The sequence below is a fragment of the Castor canadensis genome, chromosome 7, assembly GCF_047511655.1.
Source record: "Castor canadensis chromosome 7, mCasCan1.hap1v2, whole genome shotgun sequence".
Taxonomy (NCBI): Eukaryota; Metazoa; Chordata; class Mammalia; order Rodentia; family Castoridae; genus Castor; species Castor canadensis.
In genome coordinates, this window is record NC_133392.1 from 41454616 (window position 1) to 41480205 (window position 25590).

General features: G+C 34.6%; 1 protein-coding gene across 4 annotated transcripts; it reads right to left on the bottom strand.

Moving 5' to 3' along the window:
• Window positions 1–3892: 3892 nt before the first annotated feature.
• Lipn (lipase family member N) lies at window positions 3893–24699 on the bottom strand. Of its 4 annotated transcripts, XM_074078819.1 has the most exons (12): window positions 24546–24699; window positions 21464–21574; window positions 21213–21257; window positions 20108–20223; window positions 19288–19405; window positions 16729–16927; window positions 14477–14586; window positions 12061–12197; window positions 10191–10337; window positions 8714–8785; window positions 8331–8402; window positions 3893–5585 (listed from the first exon to the last, which is right to left on the bottom strand). In XM_074078819.1, exons 4-12 carry the CDS (start codon window positions 20213–20215, stop codon window positions 5352–5354), a joined length of 1197 nt encoding a protein of 398 aa, XP_073934920.1. In that variant the 5' UTR covers window positions 20216–20223; window positions 21213–21257; window positions 21464–21574; window positions 24546–24699; the 3' UTR covers window positions 3893–5351. The 4 variants fall into 4 exon arrangements, with proteins under 4 accessions (XP_073934920.1, XP_073934919.1, XP_073934921.1 ...); XM_074078818.1 differs by lacking the exon at window positions 21213–21257; XM_074078820.1 differs by lacking the exon at window positions 24546–24699 and having other exon boundaries at window positions 21464–21649.
• Between the last annotated feature and the right edge of the window lie 891 nt (window positions 24700–25590).

Below are 25590 nucleotides of genomic sequence, written 5' to 3' on the forward strand. Positions count from 1 at the left end.
TTTCATCAGGGCTGGTGGACTGGCTCAAGTGGTAAAACACCTGCCTAGGAAGCATGAGGCCAGCACTGCAAAAAAAAAAAAAAGAAACCAAAAAATTTACAAAACAAATCAATCATTTGAATCATTTGGAGGCTTTATCCTAAAGAATACTTATGTTATAAATAAATGATTCATATGCTTAATTTGGTCAAGAAAATGCATAGATTACATTTGATTTCATGTAGGACTAAAATTAATATCTGAATCATCTTCTTCACCCATTGAAACAATTGTATTATTGCTATGTATAATTTTTTTAAATCTAAAGTACATAATTTATTGTGTTATTTCCACAACTAATGTGATTTTTGTATTGTTTCAATTTTCATTATACATGTATATTTTGTCAGACCATATAATCATTTTAAAATTTGTATATATTTAAAATACTATAATTCTCCCATTTTTATTTTCTTCTCATCACATAACATTATGCCATGGGTATTTTTCCATATTGCCGCATGGTCTTCACAGTGTCACTGTTCCCCATTGGTGCATGTGCATTAAATTGATGAATGCTGGTCTTCAGAGAAAAATGACTCTAGAGCCTGCAGCTTTTGGTTTTGCCAGCAGGGCAAATGGTAGAGCTGGCTCTGGTTTACCCAAGGATAGATAGTATCCTTTGAAGAGCACAGCAAGAAGTGATGGTCCTATCTCAGATTTACAAATTTGTCCAGAATCTTTGTTGATCTCTTCCAATTCATTTTCTATGCAGGGGCTAGAGTGATCTTTCCAAAATGTACAGTGAGTTGATTTCCTTTAGGTAAAACTCTTCACTGGAATGACGTTTACCTTCAGATGCTACACAATTTCTGCTACAGTGAGGAAGATATTTACCCATTTATTCTGTTATGGATGCAAGATTCATTTACCACTTTACACAGGAATAAGATTATAATTGATGGGCCTGTCACAGTGGCTCACATCTGTTATCTCAGCTACTCAGGTGGTGGAAATGGGGAGGATCACAGTTTGAGACCAACTCATTCAAAAAGTTCATGAGACCCTACCTCAACCAATAAATCGGGATGTATACACACTGGCCATCCCAGTTACATGGGAGGTATAAGTCGGAGAATTGTGGTCCAGGCCAGCCTGGATAAAAGTGAGACCCTATCTGAAAAATAACTGAAGCCAAAAGGGCTTAGAGGTATGGTTCAAGTGGTAGTGTTTGCCTGGCCAGCATGAGGCCCTGAGTTCAAATCCCAGCAATGCCCACCCCCCCAAAATAAAGATTATAAGAGATAGTTTACCTGGAAGGATCTTAGGATAGTTTCCTGAATTTCAGATGTTGAAGCTACCTATGGAGGTAGGAATGTCTAGTAATATATGCCCAAGATAGTCAAGAAATTTTCATAAGAGAGTTACATGCCCTCTTCCCAAATCTATACTTTTCCCATTCATAGCAACCCATATGAACAAAAAAGACAACATAGCTTCCCAGACAGGACTATAGAGAAATCTCCATTGTCCTCTGAAGTTTCAAACCTTTCTGTATTCCATGCTATCCACTAAAAATTATAATTTAATTGTATGTAATACAAAATAGGGCAATGACTTATTTATTTTTTGTGGAATTGATCTCATTGTTCACAAAAATCTGTAACTGGTCCAATGCAAAGAAGCATCTAAACACAGATGAAAGGCTAACAGAATGAGGTTGGAAGAGAAACTACATCACACATTTCTTTGAACTTTCACAGCTTTCTTCACGATACTATGTTCAGAATGGCTGTAGAAACTAGAAGATTTTCTACTACTTATAACATAATTCCTTCTAATTCAACAAACTTTAAATACTTGAAATCTATTTAGGTATTGATTTCTCCCTTATGTTTTTTGTTCTAATAATTAATTTTCAAACACCCACTATATGTAAGCTGAGGACACACGAGACCCAAGAATTAATGCCTCATGTTTGCTGCCTGCATTAATGAAAGTGATTAAGAGATCATGATGCCAGGGGTTTCTTAGAAAGTAGAGCCCCCAAACTCTGAGGGCTTAGATGTAAGTAATATATTTCTAATGATTCCAAATGTGAATTGAAAGAGCTTTTTTAAATGGTTTTACTATGTCTGAGACCAGAGGATGACTATCTTAAAGAACTACCAGGCACTTGTGTGATATGCTCTGGGGCCATCATGACTTCCTCCTCACTTAAACTGTTTTGGAAAGGACACAGCAATATTTTTCCATTCCCAGTTTTTTTTTTTCTTTGTATCTTGCCATGTAGCCCAGACTTGCCTGAACTCCTGTGCTTAAGCAGTCCTCCTGCTTCAGTCTCCAGGTAGCTGGGACTATATGCATGAACAACTGTATCATTCTTTAATTCTTGTAGAAGACATGGCATCATGGATACTGGCCTATTTTATGCTTGTCCCCTTCTACTAGAAAACCAAATCTGTTTGCAGTTTGAGCACCAACAGATTTATTATTACTATGTTTATCCATCTACTCCATTTCTAAGATAGTTTTATATTTCAAATACAAGACTATTGGAGTGAGAGTTTTATGTTACCTAGCAAAGCTAAAAGTGTTTTCACTCCCAATTTAAAATTTTACTTGGTTTTTAAACCAGGAATTCTATTTCAAGATATTTATATTGCAGACATAAATGATACCTGCATAGTCTAAAATTACATGCATACAATATTCTTTAACGTACTATGTATAATTGCAAAGGATTCTAACCTATTTAAATGTCTGTTAATAATGAATTGTCAGTCATAATGATACTTAACATGAGCTGACAGGGAATCATCTCCAGGGTATATTACTGATCAAATGAAGCTGCTGAAAAGTATGTGTAGTATGCTATACTTAGGTAAAGAAAATAAATGAGTATCTATAAGTCTCTGAATATTCATGGTACAATCACTGAAAGTTACACCACACACATTGGTAAGAGTTGGCTGTCTTTGAAGGAGAGACTGTATGATCAGGAGACAGTAGAAGGAGGGAGACTTATTTGTATCACATTTCCTAATTTTCTATTTTGAATTTGGTGCCCATGTATGGGAGAATAAATTATTTCTCCTAATTCTGCACTTCTGTATAATAACAGTATTCACAGTTTTTTCCATGTGTGTTTTGCAGTGTTCTGTGATAGATGCAACAGTCTCCCTAAACTACTGGTGTTAGGATTGGTTATATGACCTGCAATAGCCAAAGGAATGTTAGCCCATGTGAAACAGGCAGAGGTTTAAATATGCTTGTGTGGTTCCGCTGGCCCTTTCTGCTCTTGGGATCTGTCTTATGAAGAACAATCCTGATGGCTGTTGGTTCCAGGAAAAAAGATGTTTAGAACAGACCAGAACACAAACACTGGCTTTGAGCCAAGCCCAAGTGATCTCAGCCCAAAGTAGAGACACCCTAGACAAGTTGCAGACCTGTAAGCAAGAAAAATAAGTGTTTGCTCTTGTAAGCAACTGAGTTGTTTGTGGTTGTTTGTTATACTGCACTGTCCTAATAGGAGCTTTCTTAACTAACCTCCATTTAACCAGATTCCTGTATAACCAATATCCTCCTGTATTCCTATAAATCCTACTAACTGATGTACAGAGCCTCATAAATGTTCATAGCTATTTGTTGACTAATTTAGTGCAGCTATACCTTCCTACTTCTTCCAGTTAAATTATATGCTTACTAAGAATTCTTAAATGCATTTATGCCTATTCTATTTATTGTAGCCATTGAATTGCACAATTTGATGAAATGAACATATTGTCACATGGAAACTGTATTTTACTATTTGAAAAGCTCAATAAAAGTCAATAAAATTGTGATCAAGTTGGTTATGAAAATAATTCATAAATAAAAATTATAAAAATGTAGAAGAATAAGCAGTTAAAAATAGATTCTCAAGTGATTTTTAATTCTCACTCCATTTGTTTTGAGAGAGTTATACTATGTAGCCCAGGCTGGTCTCAAAATTGCAATCTTCCTGCCTCAGTCTCCTGAGTGCTGGTATTACCGTCATGCTTAGCTTTGCATCCCATTTTAAAGACACTAAAAGCAAAACTTAAGGACGATGAACTGTAGATTGTTTATTGAAGAATGATTTTGTGTGTAAAGTATCCAGAAGACCTTTGCTCTACAGGAAAATATTGATGTGCTAATTTATGTTTACCTGTTTTAATTTAAAATAAATTAATAAAGGTATGAATGTGTACCATTTTTTATGACTCACTGAAGACCATTACAGTTTTTCATTAATTACATCTTCATAGAAGGTAAAGAACTCTTCCAAGTTCACATCATTCAGGAATACAGGAACTTAATGCTAAAGCTTCATGTCATTCTTGAACTCTGCACTAATACAAGCAATATCCAGCATCTTTTAGACACTGAGTAGAGCTATTGCTTGTGTTTTCTTTTCTGGCTCTAAGTTAGGCTTTCTGGGAGTTGCTTCAAATATTAGATGAACTCTGTTTTAGTAATGAAGTCATGATGACTGATCAGTCTAGTTTTTCTTTAGAGAAAAACAAGAGGAAATTATTTCTCACGTGTTACAACTTAAGACTGTTGTCTTCTGTCAGTGAGTGCTAAAACACTTTTATGAGAAAAGCTTTATTAATTCAACTTTGTTTCAAAGGAAGTAGCCTATAAATAATAATTTTAATAATTAAAAATTCATCTTATCCTAGTCTTTCCTAGTCTTGTCTTTGTTCCTCTTAGCTTATAACAGTATAACCAGCTCTGGAAATATTAAATTCTGTTATTTTTCCATTCTACTGTTTTCTTTCAGGCTTGTTGATGTGAACCACAGTTTATTTCATGACTAGTTTATAGTGACTGTTGCAATAATTATTGGCCTAATTATCTTTTCAGATAAGATGTAAGGTTACAGTCACAAAGAAGGTGATCCCAAACGACTGCCTTGACAAAATTTTTCTCAAGGCTAGCATTCTTATGTTTACATTAATTCTTTGTAAAGGGAATGAGGAAGGGGTGAGTAGTGTTTTCATGAAGTATGTGTGTGTGTGCATACATATCTTAACAATAGACTAGAGGGCCTCTGTTTACTTTCTCAATTGTACATTGAACCGAGAAGAATTTATAAGATTATTATGGATTAAAAGAGCCTAAACTCTGCCTGAGGGGATGAGACCCTGAGATGTTAGATGCAGGCATATCTTTGCGGAAAAGAGTAGCACAGTTCAAATAATTCCTAGTTGGGATGCTAAGATAGAAGAACACCTCAGTAACAGCAACACAGGTGCTAGCGGCCAGCTCACTGTTTGTAAGTATTTCTCCTAAAGCCTCTTACAGGCTTGGAAGCAAATTTTAATGGAAAAACAGATGTGTTGCGTTCAGAGAAGCTCCTTCATCAAAGCTATGATTTTACTATACACCCTCTGAGGGGCATCAAGGCCCCAGACAAAATCAAAGTGGTTCCAATCTTGCAGAAGTCTGAAATAGCGAAGATTTCTAATTTGGGGGAGTATCCTGGCCACATCCTGGGGTGTTACAAGGCTGTCATGTCCGCCAGCCCAAATAGCAGTGGGCACCTTCATGGCAGTCAGATCATATAATGGAGGACGACTCTGTTGGAGAGAGAAAGGAAAAGAAAGAGAAAGGGCAGCCATGAGAGGAAGTTCCTTATGCTAACAGTTGAATTCAAATAAATGACCATGCAAAATGACTGCACAATGGCTATGGCATAACTCTGTTAGACTCCAAGTGAAATAAGAAACCATGCAATATTCCCTATCTTCAAGGAGTTTGCAAAGGAGGGAGCAAGGCAAGAAAGCTAACTAAACATTTGTATACAAAATAGTGCATGTTGAATGTCACAAATCATTTCCAAAATGCAATAGAAGTAAAGGCAAAGAAGAAGTTATTTCCAACTGTGGTTTAATAAAAAAGAGGAGTAATTTGAAATAACTCCTGAGGGTGGTTGAATTTTGACAGGTAAGTATGGAGGTAAGAGGGCTTCCCCGGGAAGGAAGAGTATGCATGAATGACAAGCTTCTGAATGAGAATAAAATCTGTAAGGGAATATATAGGGATATAAGGCTGGAGCCAGATAGTCAAAGTCTGAGTGTCAAGCTGACCAATTTGGGCTTTTTTCAGAAGTTTTGGGGACATTATAAGGTCATTTCTGAGAGTTCTATCTTAAGACAACTATATGGGTATCATTTACTGGGATGACTTAAAGAAGGAGTGGGTTGAAGGTAGGTCTTAAAAAAAAAGTCTAGACAAGCAGCGTGGCTAGTCCAAATTGAAGCTCTGGGTAAGACTAAATTCTCCAAGGAAGAAAGAGTGGGAGTTGTGAGGAATCTTAGGAGAATGCTGAGAATTTGAGAGGGGTGGGAGGAAGAATAGCTAGCGTAGAGGATGAAGGGAGCAATCAAAAAGGAAGGGAAAAATTAGGGATCATTTCATTATGGAAGCTCATAGGGATCCAGCAGCAAAAAAATTGTGATAACTAGTATAACAAGTTTTGAAAAGTGAGAATGGACAGCTGAATTTGTCACTTAAATGCTGCTGGTGACTTTAAATGGAGTACCCTATAATAGAAAGATAAAGACTGAAACTATATTTTCAGTGGCTTCAGGATTGAGTAGAAGAGGGAAAGAAGCCCTTTTATGTGCTAAAAAAAGATTGAAAGAAATAGAATGATGTAATGATGACTTGATAGAATTAATGGGTTAAGGGAATGTTGATTTGCCTATTTTTCATAAAAGACAGAAGTTCATGTAAGATAATTAGAGCATCTGGGAGAAAAGAGAACTTAAAAAAAGGTGGGGTGAACGGCAGAGGTACTGAGTGCCCAGTAGATGCTGAGTGAGAAAACACTGGTAAACAGAAAGGAGAGAAATTGCTACCCTCCTGTGGCTTATATGAACTGGTCCTCTTACACTCAGTAAAACAGAGTGGGAATAAATATGCTGCTGGTGACTTGAGGGGAGACAAACTGTTGAGACTAGTTTCTATAGGGGAATGCAATAAAATTAACTTCAAATTATGTAAAACTGAAAACAAAACAGAATTGGCTTAGAGCGGGGTAAAACCAATTAATTACTGATGAATTCTAAGGACACTGACACTCCAGCATAAATTAGTACTTGACTATAGTGGTCTTTTGTGTGTGTGCTGTGTGTTGTTCTTTTGTCTGTAAATATAAACAACATATAAATATAATATGGTTATTAAAATTAATGGAAGAAAACAGAACTCCTGTATGTAATATTGAAAAATCAGAGTCATTTTCTCTTCCCCTTTCTTTCCTCCCCAAAGGTAACCACTTTAACATTTATTAATTTTTTCCTAGACCTTTTGTAAGACTTTAAAATATATGGGAAGGAAATGGAAATGTTTTACATTTTGATTATGTTATGGTTACACAAATGAATGTATTTGTATAACCTTATTTAATTGGAATCATAACATTAGCAAATTTTATTGTATATAAATAACATCTTAAATTGATTAGAAAATAAATAATGTATATATAGTACATCAATATATATTGAATATATATACATATGCATATTGTGTTTGTTTTATGGGATTAGTAAAATCATTCCTCTACCAATTTGATTTATTGCTGAGAAATTGACTGGTCTGATTTATTGATTTTTTGATGCTCAGAAAAACCTAACTGATCTGAGTTTACATTAACAAATAGCTGTTAAAAAGTCACTCTAGGAAAACACTGGTAAATTTTCATTTAGTGTGCTTAGTTTATACTTAGAAGCTCAGACCCTGATTATAAAAACAGAAAAATGGCAAAAAGTTTGATTAAAAACACACTGGTAAATGAGTCTTACAGATTCTGACACGTAAAGCTATATGGAAAAAAGATGCTTTAAGACCCCATTCTTCAATGTTCAACAATATTTTTTAACTTTCATAAAGAATCTTAATTTTTTTAATACTGATATCAAAATGTGTGTATTTTTAGTCTATCATTATTTTTATGAAACAATTACTATTATTTTGCAGCTATTACAATAATGTTTTAAAACTTATCAGTCATACTGGTTATCTTTTCTCCCAGCTTGAAATGAAGAAGCATGATCAAAGTTCTGTAAAGCAATATAATACTGAGACATTAATACCCAAAATAATAATACACCTAGTTATCTCTGTGGGGAGGGACTATAAATGATTTAATTCCCTTTGTATATGCTCCTTTTATTCCTAAACCTGTGGCAGTTTAATGAATATATATTAAAATTAGGTATTTTTTTAAAAGGTCTATCTGTACAAATGCCACCAATAAGGTAGGATTCTTCTAATTTCCAAAAAATTCCTTACAAAAGGGGTCTTTCTGAGTAGCTCACCTCATTGTAGTGATGCATATTTTCGGCTTCACTTCCCCAGTCATAAGCTCTGAATTCATCAGATCGGTAAAGCTGAAATAAATGAGTTTTGAAAAAGAATATCAGTGATTAGGAATCATGAGAAATAGCAACAAATCTTACAAAAAACATGGCCTATTTTATGAAGTCTAATTTAAGAGTAGTTTCATCAATGTCACCTATTTATTCCATACCATAAAACTCTCTTATAATTTAGGGAAATCAAACATAAAGATAGCAACATGGACACATTAGAAGCAATTGGCTAAACTTCTTGAGGTAAAGCCTGTCAAGAGAATCAAGCCTTTCCTTTCATATATAATGAAAGTTAGACTTGGAGTAGGTTCCCAATCCAAAGATTCTACCTGTTTTATATGCAGGATGTTCTGTATTGATGATCCAGTAGGAGCATGTGACATATATACATCCATTCGGCTCTAGGGAAATTAAATCCATGTTACAACAAAAATCATCCAATGAAACATAAACTATGACTTTCAGAAGCAGATAACAATTATGCTAAGAATGACCAGAACTGGTGTTTCGAAAATGATGAGGTACAATCATCTTGATAAATATGTTTTTATGCAAGGCACTTAAAGTGAGTGAAACACAAGGTGACTAGGGGATAGATTGCCTACAGTTTTGAATTTTTAGGGCAATTTGCTTATTTTGAAATAGAAGAAGCATAATGGACATTATCAGGCAAAATAACCAGGAAAAGTGCTATGTGTAAGTATGGGAGTGCTGTATTCAAGTGTGGGGACCTTGGTGTGTGGAAGTGTGGGGCATGGTGTGAGCTATAGATTATAAACCTGGTTTTAGGTGCTAATGTTAATTATTGGCTTTATGACTTTGGTCAAGTTACTTAACATTTCTGAGTTTCTTTTCTCATCTATTAACTAAGCATTAAAAACCATTTTGACAAGATAAAGTATTGCAAAAGTAATGTTAAATACCAATTCCTTCCAAAGATTATTTCAATTTTTGTAAACATTATAGAGATGAACATTATAGCACTTAAACAGTAATAACAGTAATAACTTATATAAGATACACAGTTATCTTAGAATATAATGAACGTAATCCAGGGAAACTACTAAAAATCTTTACTGAAAAGATTATTATTAACAATGGTTCCTCATGGGTTTCAATGAGCATAATATAACCTCTTAAAGCATGGGGGTGAGATGGGCTGGTGGAAAACAACTATCTTGGAATTGGCTTCATTATAACATTCCCACTGGCTGCCAATCAGAATATAGCAGAGATAACTATTTAACAACACTAGTCTGCAAATGTAAACTCCTCCTTTCGCTCCTGCTTCTTGAATTCTCAATAACTCTAAACAAACATTGGATGAAACAAGACTGCTATTTCTTCTCCCTTTTATTCTATTCTAGAGTTTTTAGGTTAAATGATGAATTTCATTTGAAACCAAAATCACACATAAAGGATGACACATATGAAATAAATGTAAAGCTCATAAGTGCTTATTTCCTTTTCTAGGATTTTATTTTTAATGCAATATATTTAAAATCAGTAATTTCAAATTAATTGTTAGAAGTTGTAGTGGATTTTGAACATGTGAGAATCTACTGTCCATTATGGAACATCCATTCTCCAAATTTTGACCAAAGATGGAAAGATGAGGTTGCATTTCCCTTTACCAGTCCTCACAGTTATGGTCTTTAGGAGGAGTACTCAGTCTTTTATGCATGGCAAATATCTGCCTTTGAGGATTTGGAGTCCTATATGAATTTATGTGCTATATAGATAAATGATTCAAAATAAAACTGAAGTTTCTTTGACAATAAAGTGACCCCATAATTATATACCTACCACATTCATATTTTTCTTATTGGATCCAGCCCATAAGGACATAAATTCACTACATAGTATCCAGAGTACTTTATTGTTACAGATTTTGGTAGAAGGTATCTTCTCATTCTTATCTTCTAAAAAGAAACCTTTGGTACCAAACATAGCCTGTGAAAGTAAAAAAACAAAAATCAAGATTTATCTTGTGATTTCTTGACAGTCCCTTCATTCTGGGAAACAAACATATTTGGGAATCTGTATTTATGTATGTTGTTTCAGTCAAGTAGACTAATTCACTCAGAGAAGATGATTTAGGGATCCAGTTCCAAATGAGGAAGGTCATCAAACACTCTTTACCAGGAGATTTCAGTAAGGAGTCTTCATCCCCCCATTTACTTCTCCATAGTGAAGCTCTGCTGTATTCTGTCCAATTGGTGATTCTGATGTTCTCATTCATTGGTATGAAAGGTGAAAAAGGTTTTCTTTTCAAGGTGAAATATTACATTGAATAGGAGGAAAAATAATTTTTTACACTTGTTCATGTACACATTGGCTTTCTAGTGCTGTCCCACATTAACCTGCCTCCATTATGAAAATTAGAAAATGGGTACCAAAGAAGGGTGCCACTGGACTTTAAAGAGGTGATGATGTCTCAAAGATTGCACAGTTAAAACTCCTGGGCTGGGGAAAGTAAGCTTAGGTAGAGTCTCCAGTGGGATTCTGGAGCTTCTGCAGCTGGGGGGCCAGAGAATGGAACTTAAAGTGACAGGAAGTTTTGGCAGTAAGGAATGTGAACTGAGATAAACCACGAACATTATTTGGTTCATATCTGATGCACATATATAAGAAGAAAAACACATATGAAACGGGTGTATTTAGTTTACCCAATCCTGGCCCAAATGTAGATATCAATCAAAACCAACTGATGTCAATACATTTTGAAATAGAGCTATTAACCAATCATACAAAAAGAGAGATATAAGATTTGTTTTCATGGTAAACAATACAATGAAACTGGCATCAAACCAGTCATTAGTGTTTATGGAAAATTTTCCTAGTGCTAAATTACTAATATATCTTTCATATTCCTGCCACTCCACCCCAAACCAGGACCTTGCATATGAACTATTTATATATGAACTTCTTACTCATGAACTATTGTGAGAGTCTAACTGGTCTCCTTGAGTTCACAAGTCTACTTTTACCATCACCATAATTCAAAAAACAATCTTGGTAATTCAAGATTATGTTCAAAGACATGTTCTTTGTGGTCATTACATCCATAGGGAAACACAAACAGAATAAAAGTTCAAACAACCTTTGTGTGAATAAAATTACAAATCTATAATTGTCAATCAAAAACCTTTTTAAACTCTTAAAAATATAAAAAATATTTTAATGAATACTTGAGCTATGAGACATTGATGCTTTGGAATGCAGTAAGTTAAAGCAAGCTCTCAAATGGGAAAAAAGTATATATTAGTCAGACTTTTCTAATGTTAAACCAGGGACATCCATGAACACATGTAAATTGAAGAGTGTCTTCCAAATGAATATTGTGAATTCATTCACTGATCCAACTAAATGAATAAGAAAACTTGTGAGTAGATCCTATACTGATATAGTACTCAGCTCAGTTTGAAATTCTAGTAAGCACTCAGTTCCGTAAGTGACTCAGTCTAGTAAATTTTATAGAGAGCATGAAGACACTATGGCACAGACATGCACACACAAGGGCACACACATGCAAACATGTGCTCAACAGAGTCTGTTTTTTATGGATTTTATCTAATTTTCTTTTTTATTTCATAATAGATTTAAAAAATAATAATAAGGATCTATGATCCAAAATGAGATCCTTAGGTAAATTTTGGCAAAAGGAGAAGCCTACCTTGATTATGGAACTTGGAAGTAGAAAAAAACTGGTAAAAATGCTCGTGGGATATTTGAATGAGATCACAGGGCCCAAGGCAAAATTCATTTTGATTCTTTGTGCAAGTTCAGGCATGGTGGAAAAGGCTACAAACCCTGAGAGAACAGGAGACAAGACAATCTTATAAAAATTAGAAATACTTACACAACACTTCTACTGACAATAGTGGGGCTTTGCTTAGTCATGTTTTTGTCCTTCCATTGCAATGATCTTGGGATGTATTGGAAAGTTTTCTCTTATTCTATTGGTGGACCATTTCCCCTGCTGGGGAGACATGTAGTAGCTGGTAGGTAAAAGGTGAGGTAGAGCTGCTGAAGCAACCACTGCTGGATGAACTGCAGGCAGCTTCATGTTCCAAGCATCTAGTAATGGTCTCATTTCACCCCAACTCTGAGATGCTGGAACGAGTTACAGAGCTTTCAGGAGTAAATAGTCATTTCACAAGACATGAATTAGTTTGCTCTTCAGTACTAACTAGTTATTCCATAAGCTTTTCATTCTCACTGTAGAATGACATTTCATTGTTATTACTCTCAGTGTCTTGCTAAATGTTTGCAAACCACTCCAACTCTTTCCAGTTTCCAAAATGGAAGAAGCTTTCCCTGAGCCCAAAAAGGCCCCAGGACGGGCCAAGTGTCTCAATTTACTCTGCTCTTTTATCACTAGCATTATACAGCTCCACGAAGATGAGGGTGGAGATCAGCACTACACTGGAAAGGCTATAGGGGCATCTGTATATTTTATTTCCCAAGGTGCTTTTTTGGGCCTCTACTCTGTGTGTGTGTGTGCACAGAAACTTTTATTGAAACATTAAAATTGATTTAGACAAGAAAATAAACCAGGTAATTGATAGAAATTGATGCAAAGACGGAATCTTTCCTGTCAGAGGGTGTTTGGAAATGTTTGGGGGTGAGTACCCTGGTGATCACAATGACTGTGGCAGCCTATTGACATTTGGTGGGCTGGAACCTGGGTTATTAAATGTCATACAGTGGGTCATTGCCACATAACAACAAAACTGCTAATTGAAACATTTCATGTCCAAATGTAACTCAGAGCACTGGTTGTCACATTTCCTATGTTTTGTTCTTTCCTTTTTCCTTCTTTTCTTTTCTTTTCTTTTATGGATCAATAAGAGCACATCTAAATCCTACCCACCTTTCCAGACCCAACTCAAGTCATCCCTCCTCTGTACAGTCTCCTCATAGTGTCAATACACCCAACTGGTGAAATAAAACTGACATGGTTTGAATTTTTTGTTTTGTCTCTTATGTCTCAAGAGACCTTGGGTAATTCACTTAATTTCAACTTTTGTTTCCTCTTCTATTAGGAGGCATTAACATTAGGGTTGTTCTGAAGATTAGAGGGAAGGAAAGTACTAAATATGGGGTCCTATACACCATGAATGCTCAATAGGTACTAGATATTATAGTATAATTACTTGCTTGTTAGTGGCATTTTTTTTAATTCTCCTGTTGGTAATCTGATACTAGTCTAGTCTGTGTTCTTTGATGTTCACTGCCTGTTCCAATCTTGTAAACTGCCTACCAGTATAAAGTTATCAGTTTGTTATTGATGATAATGGTAGGAATGGAAATACTATAAGAAAATTCATAGCTTTACCTGGTTTTGCACAAAGTAAAATACTGCATAAAATACTGAATTTTCATATGACTTATTCTCTTAAAATTGAATACTTCAATGGGAGATCAATAACAAATTCAATTTTTTATTAGTATAATAAAGTTTTGTTTGGAAATGGATGGACTTCTTTTTGAAAGATTTTGGCAATCATTAAGATGTTAATTTTTAAAGAAGGTAATTTAAAATGTTTTCATAGGTGTCTACATTGTGCTTACATTTAATTCTATCTGATGAATGTTGAATCATATGCTGAATAGATAAGCCCAGTTGGTTTATTATGTTTTCATGTTCCAACTCTCAAACAAATGTAACTATCTCTTTTCCATTGATTCAAATTAAGGCTAAGCCCCTCCATTTTATTTTATTTAAATTCAATTTGGGTTGGAAGGAAGTTTTGATTGATATATATATTTACCATTCTTCAGGCATATTTCATGCTCAGAGGGAACTTAGAAACTTACTCTTTAGAATGCTTCCTTGGCTTTAAGGCACATATTGTTCCTGAAAAATTACATCACCAATACAAATGTGCTATTATGACCTGAAATCAAGGAAAGCTTGCCTTATATACTCACCTCCTCTAGGCTGCTGATAGACAGCCACTTAAAGCAATAGGGTTAGTCCCAGTACAGGATAAAGAATGAAGAGCACTGCCAATAGAATTCACTCCATTCCAATTTAAAGGTGTATTCCTGGAATATTCTTCTAGCATTGACCCTTGTAAACATACCTATTGTAGTGCCAAGTGAATGCCCAATGAAATACAACTTCTCCTGACCAGTTTTATTTACAATGAAATCTATTATTCCTGGTAAATCGTATTTGGCCATTTCATCAAAACTGCAAAAAATAAAACAAAGGTTATAAATACTTGCAAGTTACATTTAAAACATAGACACAAACTAGACAAAAGTGGTGCAAGCCTTTTGCTTGAGGAGTAAAAGGCTTGCACCTTTTGGGTGCTGAGGCAGGAGGATCATGAGTTTGAGATCAGGCTGTGTTACATAATGAGCTACACAGTGAGACCCTGCCTCAGAATGAGACCTATTGAAACTATTCTAAGAAGACAGAGGATAAAGGAAAATGATGGAGGGGGTAAATTTGACAAAGATATAAGCATTTTTGTAAGTGTCACAATGTATCTCTAGTAATATGATAATAAAAATTTCAAAAATACATACATACATACATACAAAAAACCAAAACCCTCAGACACTTGCTCATTACTTTATGCACAGAATTCTGTGCTGACTTCTTATTTAGTCTGCATCTCATTATTAACCCAAGCAAATGTAGATCATCATACACTTTCCCCCTCCACTTACATAGGTTACTTTCTAATAACACACATGATTTCAAGACTTGTGTATGCTGTTTGAATCTCAACCTTCTTTTTCCTACTCTTTATTTCCTTCTCTTGCTTTCCTTTTCCTTCCCTTTCCTCTGCTACTTTGAATGCCTTTGCTTCTGACTCCCCCATGGGATTCACAACTCTTAGGGCTATCCAATACCCATCTTTGGAAATAGAAATATTGTCAATTACAATTCTGCCATTCATTATCTAAGTAACTTTTGACAAGTTACATAAGTGCTGTAAGCTTAGGCTTCCCCATTTGAGAAATAATCAATATATTACCTGGTTTACAGGACTGCTACAATGGTTGGAGAGTATGAAACAAATGACCTGTATGCTAGTTGACACCTAATCAGATGTTGCTATTGCTAGTACTTCTGAAAATATTGATATTTAATATATACCAAAATTTTATAATATCAGTTCCACCAGCATCAACATAGAACAAAAAGGCCTATATAATGTTCAGTAGAGTCAAGTACCCCCTGAACTAGAGACTTAGCTGTTAAATGACACATGAGGAGATCTCTAAAGTGACACTACCAAGTGTAAAAGAATTGTTGTGATGTCTTAAACTCCAAGCTCCTGGATAAGGACCAGGGATAAAAGTACTTGACTCTTCACCTTCCACGGAACCGTGATCCTAGCAATTTATTCTATCCTTCTTCTCCTCTAAACCTACCAATAGTTGCTAAATATTTGATTAACATGGAATAAAAGCACACTGTATTCTTGCAGAAGACTTGCAAACCAACAGGGTACTTGGTCTGAGGAAAGGAAGTTCTCTGATGACAGCAAGAAAAACACTTTCATTGAAATAAACAGTCAACAAATAATTTCTTATTCATCATTCATTAACAAATAAATGAAGGCTTTTATTGGATATTGGAGTTTTCCTGAAAATGGTGATCTGTTTTATATTAATCACAGTTTCTAATGGAAACAATAATATAAAGTTAACAGCTTGTGCATTAGAATTTTTACCACCAACAGTCTCTGCTAACAGACTGTAAGATGTAATGTAAGTGCAAAAGTGGAAGAGAAATATTTCATTGGATCCCTATTATTTACTAGACATATACTGGGTGCTTTGTTAATACTCTATTTTAACTTGCCTAAAATTTATTTAAAAACTGAAATAAATTTATCCACAAATGAAAAAAATACAGTACTGATACATATTATCTTTGCAAAATTGATTGGCTGTCCAGGAGAAATGATGTTCAAAAATACAACTGGAATGAATATAAGCTTCATGAAGTCAGTTATTTGGTCTGTTCATCATTTGAACGCTCAGTCATTGAACAATACATACAATAGATACTCAATAAACATTGATTGAATTAATTCATGCATTTGAAAAAAGAATTTCCTGAGCTGTTCTCTGGACATACTAATAATACATAACATTGAACAGAATTGAATGTTCAAATGATCTTGGTAAAATGACATAATTTGAGGAAGAATCAGTGAAAATCAAAGCTTTTTGCTGGCTCTCTCTTTGTAGATGTTAGGAACTACAAGGGGTTTTATGACTCCAAGAATTACAGTTATTAATATCATCCACTCTACTATACTAAAGAAATTCACTCCAAGTTTCCTCTTGGTTTTTCTTAGATACAGTTTACCTAAAGGCCCAGAATTTCTCTTCATTTGCTGAGAGTGTTTTGTGTCTTCTTGACCAAGTATTCCCCCGACTGTTTCCCATCCATACATCATAACCTGCATCTGCTAGAATGAATCCAAGGCTTCCATTGGCATAATTCTCAAGCCAGTAGGCAGTGTCTGCAAACAAGGCATGCTGCATGTACACAACTGGCCGGGGTCCTGGAGAAGGGGAGTAGAGAAAGAAAGAAAGAGAAATTTATGATAAATAGTGTACGCCAGAAACATTATGGAAATGCATATACACAGAATAAAACACACACACACACACACACACACACACACACACACACACAGAGGATAAAAAGTAGTTACTATTTTAAGGATTATTTTACAGTTGTAGAAACCAGTTCCAGAGAGTCACCAGCTAATAAAGACTCAACCTCAGTTATGTCTCATGCCAAAGCATGTGCTCTGGTCTATGTATTCATGTACTGTCACCAATTTATGGTGGTTTAAATGACAAGTTTTCAGCTTTACAATGGTGCAAAACTGTTATGTGTCCAATGTAAATCTTATTTCAAGTTTTGAATTTTGATCATTTCTCAGGCTAGTGTTATAGACTCTGACACTCTCTTTTTTATATTTGGTGATACAGGGCCTCGTGCTTGCTAGGCAGGCACTCTACCACTTGAGTCACTCTGCCAACCTCTGATACTCTCCTAACATAGTGGGGCAGTATCATCAATGAGCTTCAGCTCTGACAACCACCGGGTCGTGAGGGGAAACAACCAACATTCCACAGTGCACTGCATGTTAAGTTATGATACTCAGTAGGTTAGGTGTACTAAATGCAATTTTCTTACCATATTTTCAATCTATGTTGGATTTATTGTACATAGACCCATCCTATGTAAAGTTGCATTTATATACACTTGTTCTGGGTGTGGCTTAGAAAGGTATGAAACTTATTATGCTGAATGGAATCCTACATTGCTTCCAGGGAAGAAAAGAAGTTGAGTGTAAATGAAGACTAGTTAGTTCATCACCAAGATTCTATTTAAATACTCAGTCTTTGCTCACTGGAGAGCATTCAAAAACTACAATAGTAGAATCAGAGTAACATCCTTCTGCCAACTCCCAAATTCATGAGAAAGAGAGAATTCAGTGGGATGAGAACTAAGGTGGAAGATTCAGAAAAGACTCCATTATTTAATGTCTAAAATCATAGACTCTGGTGCCAGCTGCCCAAGTTCAGATTGTCCTATCCCTAGGTATTTGTGTGACTTTGGGCCCATCCCATAATCTGCCTCAATTTTATCATCTGTAAATGGTGAGTGTTAGGGTTGCTGGGAGCTTTTAATATAGCAGATGATAAATTTATTTATTTATTTGTATATATTTATGTATGTATGTATGCATTTATCTTTTGTGGTGCAGGGAATTGAACTCAGGGCCTTGTTCATGCTCAATAGGTATACTATCACTGATTTATACCTGCAGCCCAATACTAAATGGTTTTTAATTCCAAATACTCCTAAAATTCTAAGTTTTTTCTATAAAATTTTCTCCCTTTGTATCTCACAGCTTCTTCTTTCTGAGCCTGAAATTGTCAGATTTAGTTAAAGACAAAACTAAAAATGAACATGACGTAGGATGCTCAGTTAAATATGAAGTCAAGATAGCAATGAATAATTTTTAGTATATACTAAAATGGAACTTCTATTAAAAAGTACTTTTGGTTACTTGATATTCAAATTGAACTAGAAGCCCATATTTTATGGTTTAGAGTGACACACACTTCACTCTCAGTTTTCATTCTGAAGCTGTTGGAATAAAAATTCCTTCCTTGGATGAGCAGAATATTAAACAACACAATTTTAGATGCCACTGAATATGGATGGTGGTAGAGAATATGCAGAACCAAAATGGTAAGCAGCTGTCAATCAATGATTACTTGCCTTTGAACTTTTTCTGATCTTTTGTTTACTCTTATTATCTTTCCTTCCTCAGAGGCTGTTCAATTTTTTCCCCCTTAACACCACACTCTTTTATTTCATCAACTGTAATTTAGGTCAAGGCCATATGAATATTAATGTTTTCACTGCTGGAGAAAGTTTCAGACATAACACTGTCATTTATCTTGGATTTTTCTTTTTTCTTTTGAAGAAGAAAGCCAATGGGAGGAAAGGAAGCTCTTTTGGGTACCCCAATAGAGTTAACTACATTTAACCCAGCAAATCTATTCCCAACAGTAAGGAAATTAACTTTCCTGGGACATATGAGAAATCAATAATGAGTTAACAAAATGTAGGCTCCACCTTGGAGGCTTCTTTTGTTAGCCTAACCTAACAAGCAAGCCTGGTTGTAGTCAACAAGATTAGTCTTGCTCTTTGGAATTTTAGGTTCTTGTTGGTCTTCAGAAAATTAGAGGGAAAGCATAATTTTTCCTTGTTAACCATTTGAAGACTACCCCACTAATTCAAACCAATTTTGATAAACCAGTTAAACTCTCAGGATGAATAGCCAGCATTGAATTACAGCCACATGCAGTCCTACTTCTCAAAAGACATGTTTTGTACCTGTGTTCCCAAAGTGTCTTCTCCCATAGGGAATTCTGTTGATAGAAAGTATATATCCATCTTCAGTAGTGACATCATACTCTTCACTGGGATAGCCATTGTAATTGATAATTTCACTCTGCCCAGTAAAAATACAAGTATTAGTGGAAACTTTTCTCTAGAGGATATAAAAAGAACTAGAATGTAACACCTGGTATATGCTTATCAGGGTGAGTGATGTGAAATCTGTAGCCTCAGGTAACTATAAAATTAATTTGCTATTTACAGGCATGAAATAATAAATAAGAGCTGGGTGTGGTGGCACACACCTGTATTCACAGCACGCAGTAGGCTAAAGGAGGAGGATTAGGAGTTCTAGGTCAGCCTGGGCTACATAGTGAGACCCTGTCTCAAAACAAAGTAGATTGTTAGAAAACATTTACTACTTGCAAATGTTAGGAGTGTTAGACTATTTAGCATTGGCCTGTTTTTTCTAACAAAGCTATGTTTCCAAGTTACTTGTCTCTTGCTTTAAAAATAGTACAACTAAATACCAATAGAAAATAGTTATATATATATATCATCAAAATTTCTTAATATTCTTAAAGAATAAATTCAAAAGAGGAGTTGATGTGTATAATGGATATAGTACAATCCTGTTCTTCACTATTACAACTATTATTTTTTTCAGTCAAAAGATCAGATCAACCTAGCTTGATTCTTACAGTAATGTTGTAAACCATCAATCTGTTTTACCTATCAGAGATTTTCTGCTATACCAGAGCCCTTGATAGTCCTACCCTGATTTATTTGTTGTTCTTTGGAATCTTCCATGACTTACAGTATTCATCCATACTTCAGGATTTACTTCATTTTCCAAATCCAAGAAACCACCAGCATTTAAAGTTCCACAAGTCAAACAAGCTGTTGCTAGAAACAGCCACATCATAGGAATGCCTGACACAAAACATTTAACAATCACAGATTAATTTCATTTAATTTTCATTACTAAAATGAAAATAGTTCCCCAGTGAAAACTTGAACAATAGCCTGAAACACCGATGCTGTATATGGGAGGGGAGAAAAACAGTGAACAAACGTGGAACACTAGCAACCTATTTTGGCATAGAGAAGCAGTCTAGACATGTCCAGTTCTTTAAAATGGAATGAATGTAATACAGTATGGAGGCCTTTATGGTTTTATTTTAATTAAAGTTTTAAATTATTTTAAGACTTTGTTCATCTGAGAGTTTTCTGAAGACCTAAAGATTCATCAGACAAGTTTCTACACCATGGCAAAATGAAAAGTGAAGCTTTGCTTGCGTAACCTAACCCAGCAACCCACAAAGCACACAAGAACAATGAACAGATGAAGCTTCATTTGTTCATGTGTAAGCAAACAAGCTTACAAATCAAGTGCTGTGACTATTTCTCACAGATACCCAAGGCAAATCTTACAAATTTCAATGGTGCTCCCTGACTTCCTTGTCATGTTTAAAAGCTTCTCTCATTAAAGGCAGCTGACCGAGTGCTACTGTAGTCAATTTGCCTGGATTTGAAGTCTTACCTCACCATAAATAAGACTTCTGACGCTAGGCAAGTTATTTAAGAGCTTTGTCTTGATTTCTTTGTTAATAACATCAGGATAATAATGTGACTGTCCTCACAGTGTTAGGGTGAAGATTAAGAGACATTATCTAACACATTTAGCACAGTGTACGTTCTCAGTAAAAAGCTTTCACTATTTTCTTGTTCTAAGCGTGAGAAAGAGGCTAATATCAGAGTAAACCAAAACAAATTAATGTCTGACTTCTAAAAACACATTTTACTTTTGAAGCTTCATAGGTTTTTCATACATTTTCTATCTAGTTGAAGATGATTTTATATCTGTAAATGCTGTATACTTTAAAAATTTTAAGCAATAATAGTACCTGTTGAATGCTTACCTTATACTAGGCATTTTCTTCATGCTTCATCTGCATTATTTAAACCTAGGAAAACTCCATGAAGTTGGTACTAATATTATCCTCATTTTATCAGTTAAAAAAGGCTTAGAGAAACTTAAGATCTGTGACTATATCACAGAACCAACAGATGACAGGTCTAGGTGGGGCATCCATGCAGCCTCACTGCAGAGACCTCGCACCTAATAGCCACTTCTATCCTGCTTTCCAGTTGTGATGAATCTCCATCTTACCTAGTTAGATGAGCTTCACCTGTCCTGAGAACTCTGGACTGATCAGCAACTTCCAAACTTTTGCTTTTGTCATCAGGACGAATGAGGTATGGTTACAGTGACAGTTAGAAGCTAGAGAGATGGGAGACAGGAAGCTTGTGGAAATGAGGAAAGCTTGGACTATGACACACCCAAGGCGTCTCCCTGACATACCTGCTGCCATGATACATTTGCATGTTGAGAAATAGTAAACATAATGCCAAGTAACCAGTTTGGATAAGTCATTAATGTTTGTGATGAGTGTCTGTCATTATTGGGAGGGTTCAGTAACATTTTCAAACCAGAGCATCAAACGGAGAAATAGAATATACTCAGGATTCTAATGGACAAAATAAGAGATAATTGTCCCTCCTCCCAACCTCACAGCACAACAACAAAGAAAAAACAACAGCAATGTATGTGAAAGAACTGGTGTCAGCCACTTAGCAAGCAGGGAAGTGTGTGACTGTAACTCAACTGAGAAGAGGATATAATCTGACTCCTGACAGACCAGGAGGAGTTTGAAACTAGCAGTGTGACAAAGGACTTGGCCAGTGGTCAACTTTGGCAGCAACCACTGTGTTTGTTGACCCAGAATCCATTTAACTGCTGCTTTAAACAAGGTAGAATTGGAGGACTGAAAGGAATGAAGACAATTTAGCTCTAAATTCCACATGAACTATCACACAGTAAAGGTATGTGTGCCTCAATTTTCACATTGTAGGCCTACAGAGCCTAAGCATTCACTCAATCTCTTTTATTTCTCAGCAAGGATTGAGAAAATTAACCCAGTATGATACAGGAGTTACAGTTTTATTTGTTTATCATCTTCAAATCCTTTCAGAAACAAAGGTATTATCCATATTTATACAAATCCTAGGATCTGTTTGAGTTGAGTGGAAAATTTCATGCCAATTAAATGTATGGCAAAAGAAAACTTTCAGCTTGTTGCAACAGGGAAAAGTTACACACCATCCATGTTCATTCAGTCTTTGATGAAAGACTCAAACATGTTTTGCTCTGATTGACAGTTTGATGGTAGAGGTGTATGGACTTGTTTGGAATCACTCATGGTTTTTTACCCTGAAACATTCTATTCTGACAAAACTTCAATGGATTCTTCCAAGAGTTCTAGGGAGCCCAGTGTTATTACTACCATTAATGTTGATGTGTTGTCAAGGCTTGGTGGGCAAGTAGCATGAATATGGTTTAACTGCTCAGGTCTTTACAGAATGTAGACTAGCTCAAATCTCAAAAAGAATTTCTATGCTATTGACTTATATTCCTCCCATGACTTTGAGGATTATCTTAATAAATTGAGAAATTTTTCCAGTTTTTTGCTGGCATAGAAACAAAGCTATATAAAATAAATGAGGCTTTTTGACAGTGTTTCATCACTATTATTATATATGCTTGCTATTTTAGTAAATATTCAATACATTATTGATTGACTACAATGTATTATTATACATAGTAGTATTTATATAATATTATATACAATGGCTATTATTACATATAATGACATATCTAATTATACAATGACATATCTGAAAGTACATTATATGTTATAATATATTGTATGATATATTACATATAATGACTTACATGTAATAATAGCCATTATATAATATTACAAATAATTGTTATATAGTTTAATATTCATAGTGACATTGATTAGATTTAAATTTCTTTCTTGACTTTGAAATATAAACTGTTAGTCTGTAGTCTCCAAAGGCTCAATTATTTCCTTGTTTTCTTATAAAAGTAGGTGATATTAAAGCTAGAAAGTGATCTTAGAAAAAAATATACACTGAGGAGAAATATTTAGGAATAATTATGTCATTTCTGAGGAATTGATACAAGAATCCTATCAAAGCATGAGCAAGTTGTTTAAAGACTATTGCACATTCAGTTAAGAAGAAGGTTGAAAATACATGGTTAAACTTGGATCTCTTAACTGGGAAAATGATTAGTGTTTTTCTTGCCTCATTTAAAGGAGAGTTGTAGAAGAGGTGAATTCAAGTATGATATATTTGATACATTGTAAGAACTTTTGTAAATGCCACAATGTACCCCACTCAGCACAACAATAAAGGAAAAATAATATTTTCTATAACAATGTTTCAACTTTTTGTTTGTTTAATTGATTGCTTCCTTCTCTCCGAAGACTTTTTCTTTTTCTTTGTGGTACTGAGGGTTGAACTCAGAGCTTCACGCTGCTAAACAAGTGTGTTACTACTTGAGCCATGTCCCCAGTCCTTTTTGCTTTTTCAATTTTGTTTTTCAAATATGGTTTTCTGGTTTTGCCTAGGCAGGATTTAGAACATGATACTTCTACCTCTGCCTCCTGAGTGCTGGGATTACAGGTATGAAGTACCACATCTAACTAAAATTGTCATTTCTTAATATATGAGTTTGTGTTAAAGGGGACATAACTTTCCCTTGAATATAACACTTCATTGGACTAGGTTATATTAGATCAGGCAACATTAGATTAAGCTATAACAATAAAACAGAAACTAATAAGAAATTTGAAAACATAAATAATTTGAAACCCTTCACCTTTGAGATAAATTTTGCCTGAAAGTAATACTTTGAAACAGGAAAGTTGAATTTAACCTTTGCTCACTGGATAATTTATGTTTAATTTCAAATAGAGCTCAACAAAGTCATAAATGTGGGTTACTGTGTATGTGTGTATACAATGATTAGCACATTTTGGCTTGTGAAAAAATACTTTAAATTATATGTTAAAATTTTATTTCTTTATCCATAAACTGAAGTTGGCTATGTTCATGATTTATGTAAGAAATTATTGATTTTGTGATTACTTGTTGGGGTGAAATTTTTTTTAGAGTTTGTTACAATGAATCTACATTTCACCACCACTAAACTCATCTTCAAAAATAGTATAGTTATTATAAAGAGGATGAAGTCATAAATAGTAAAATTCAATTGATCATAAATAATTAAAATGTTAAAAACTTTTGTTAAAGTAGCCATAATAAACCATTTGAACTTATACCCATCCCCATCCAAAATTGTCAAAGGAAACATCACTTACATTTAAAGACAAGTTGTTATCAAAAGTGCTGACATCCATGTCCAGGAAGAGGCAGGATCAAGATTGTGTTTATGGCAAAGACCAAAACTTTATGAGAACAAAGAGGAAGGGCCATACCATTGAATAGAAAGAAAATTATACCATCTACTCCTCCAAGCAGGTTTACCTGCCTACCTTGCTTAATAAGACAATTTATGTATGGTATTCTGTACAGGTCATTTTGTATTTGAATTCCTGTAGGCGGTATATATTTAAATGAAGACTCTGTTTTGTTTTTTTTTAAAAAAACCAAACACACACACACAGAGAACACTTACCTAGGCATCCAAGTTGAATCTGGTTTTAGTCTTATCCAATGTTTATGAGTAAATATTGTGACTGGAATGTCCAAAGAGATAACACTGACTACTTTGATATCTAACCCTGTATCTTTCCCAAGATCATATTCTATTTTGTGAAATTATAGTTAAATCATCTTTAAATCCTCACTGGCATTCCCTGAAGATAGGTAAATTATTTTGTGTGTCAGAATATCTTTATTTCATCCTTGCCTAGTCTCCATCAACATCAGTATATTTTGCTGAATGAGTGAATTTAACCATGGGCTAAATGATAACTGCATCTTCAAAGGGTAAAATTCATAAGGGTGGACAAAACCAATCTTTCAGATAAAGAACATTTTTCTCCTATTCAGCTTCCAAACTATCCTTAAACCTAGTGACTACTGTAGCATAATCAAATGCTTTCACACAGTCTATATTCTTCCACTTCTCCATAAATTAAAAATAACTTGTAAGTACAAAATTATTCAAGCTTTTCTACAAATAAAATGATATTTTAGGACAGAATTACTTTACTTTTTTCTCTATACAAGAACTTTCCTACAAAAATGTAATGTAAATTACATATGTAATTTAAAATATCTAGCAGTCCTATTTTTTAAAAAGTCTAATGAAATAAAATTCAATAATATATTTTAAAGCAATATATCAAACATGTTCCTTTTGATGTTTAACCTATATTATGATTAATAAGATACTGCCCA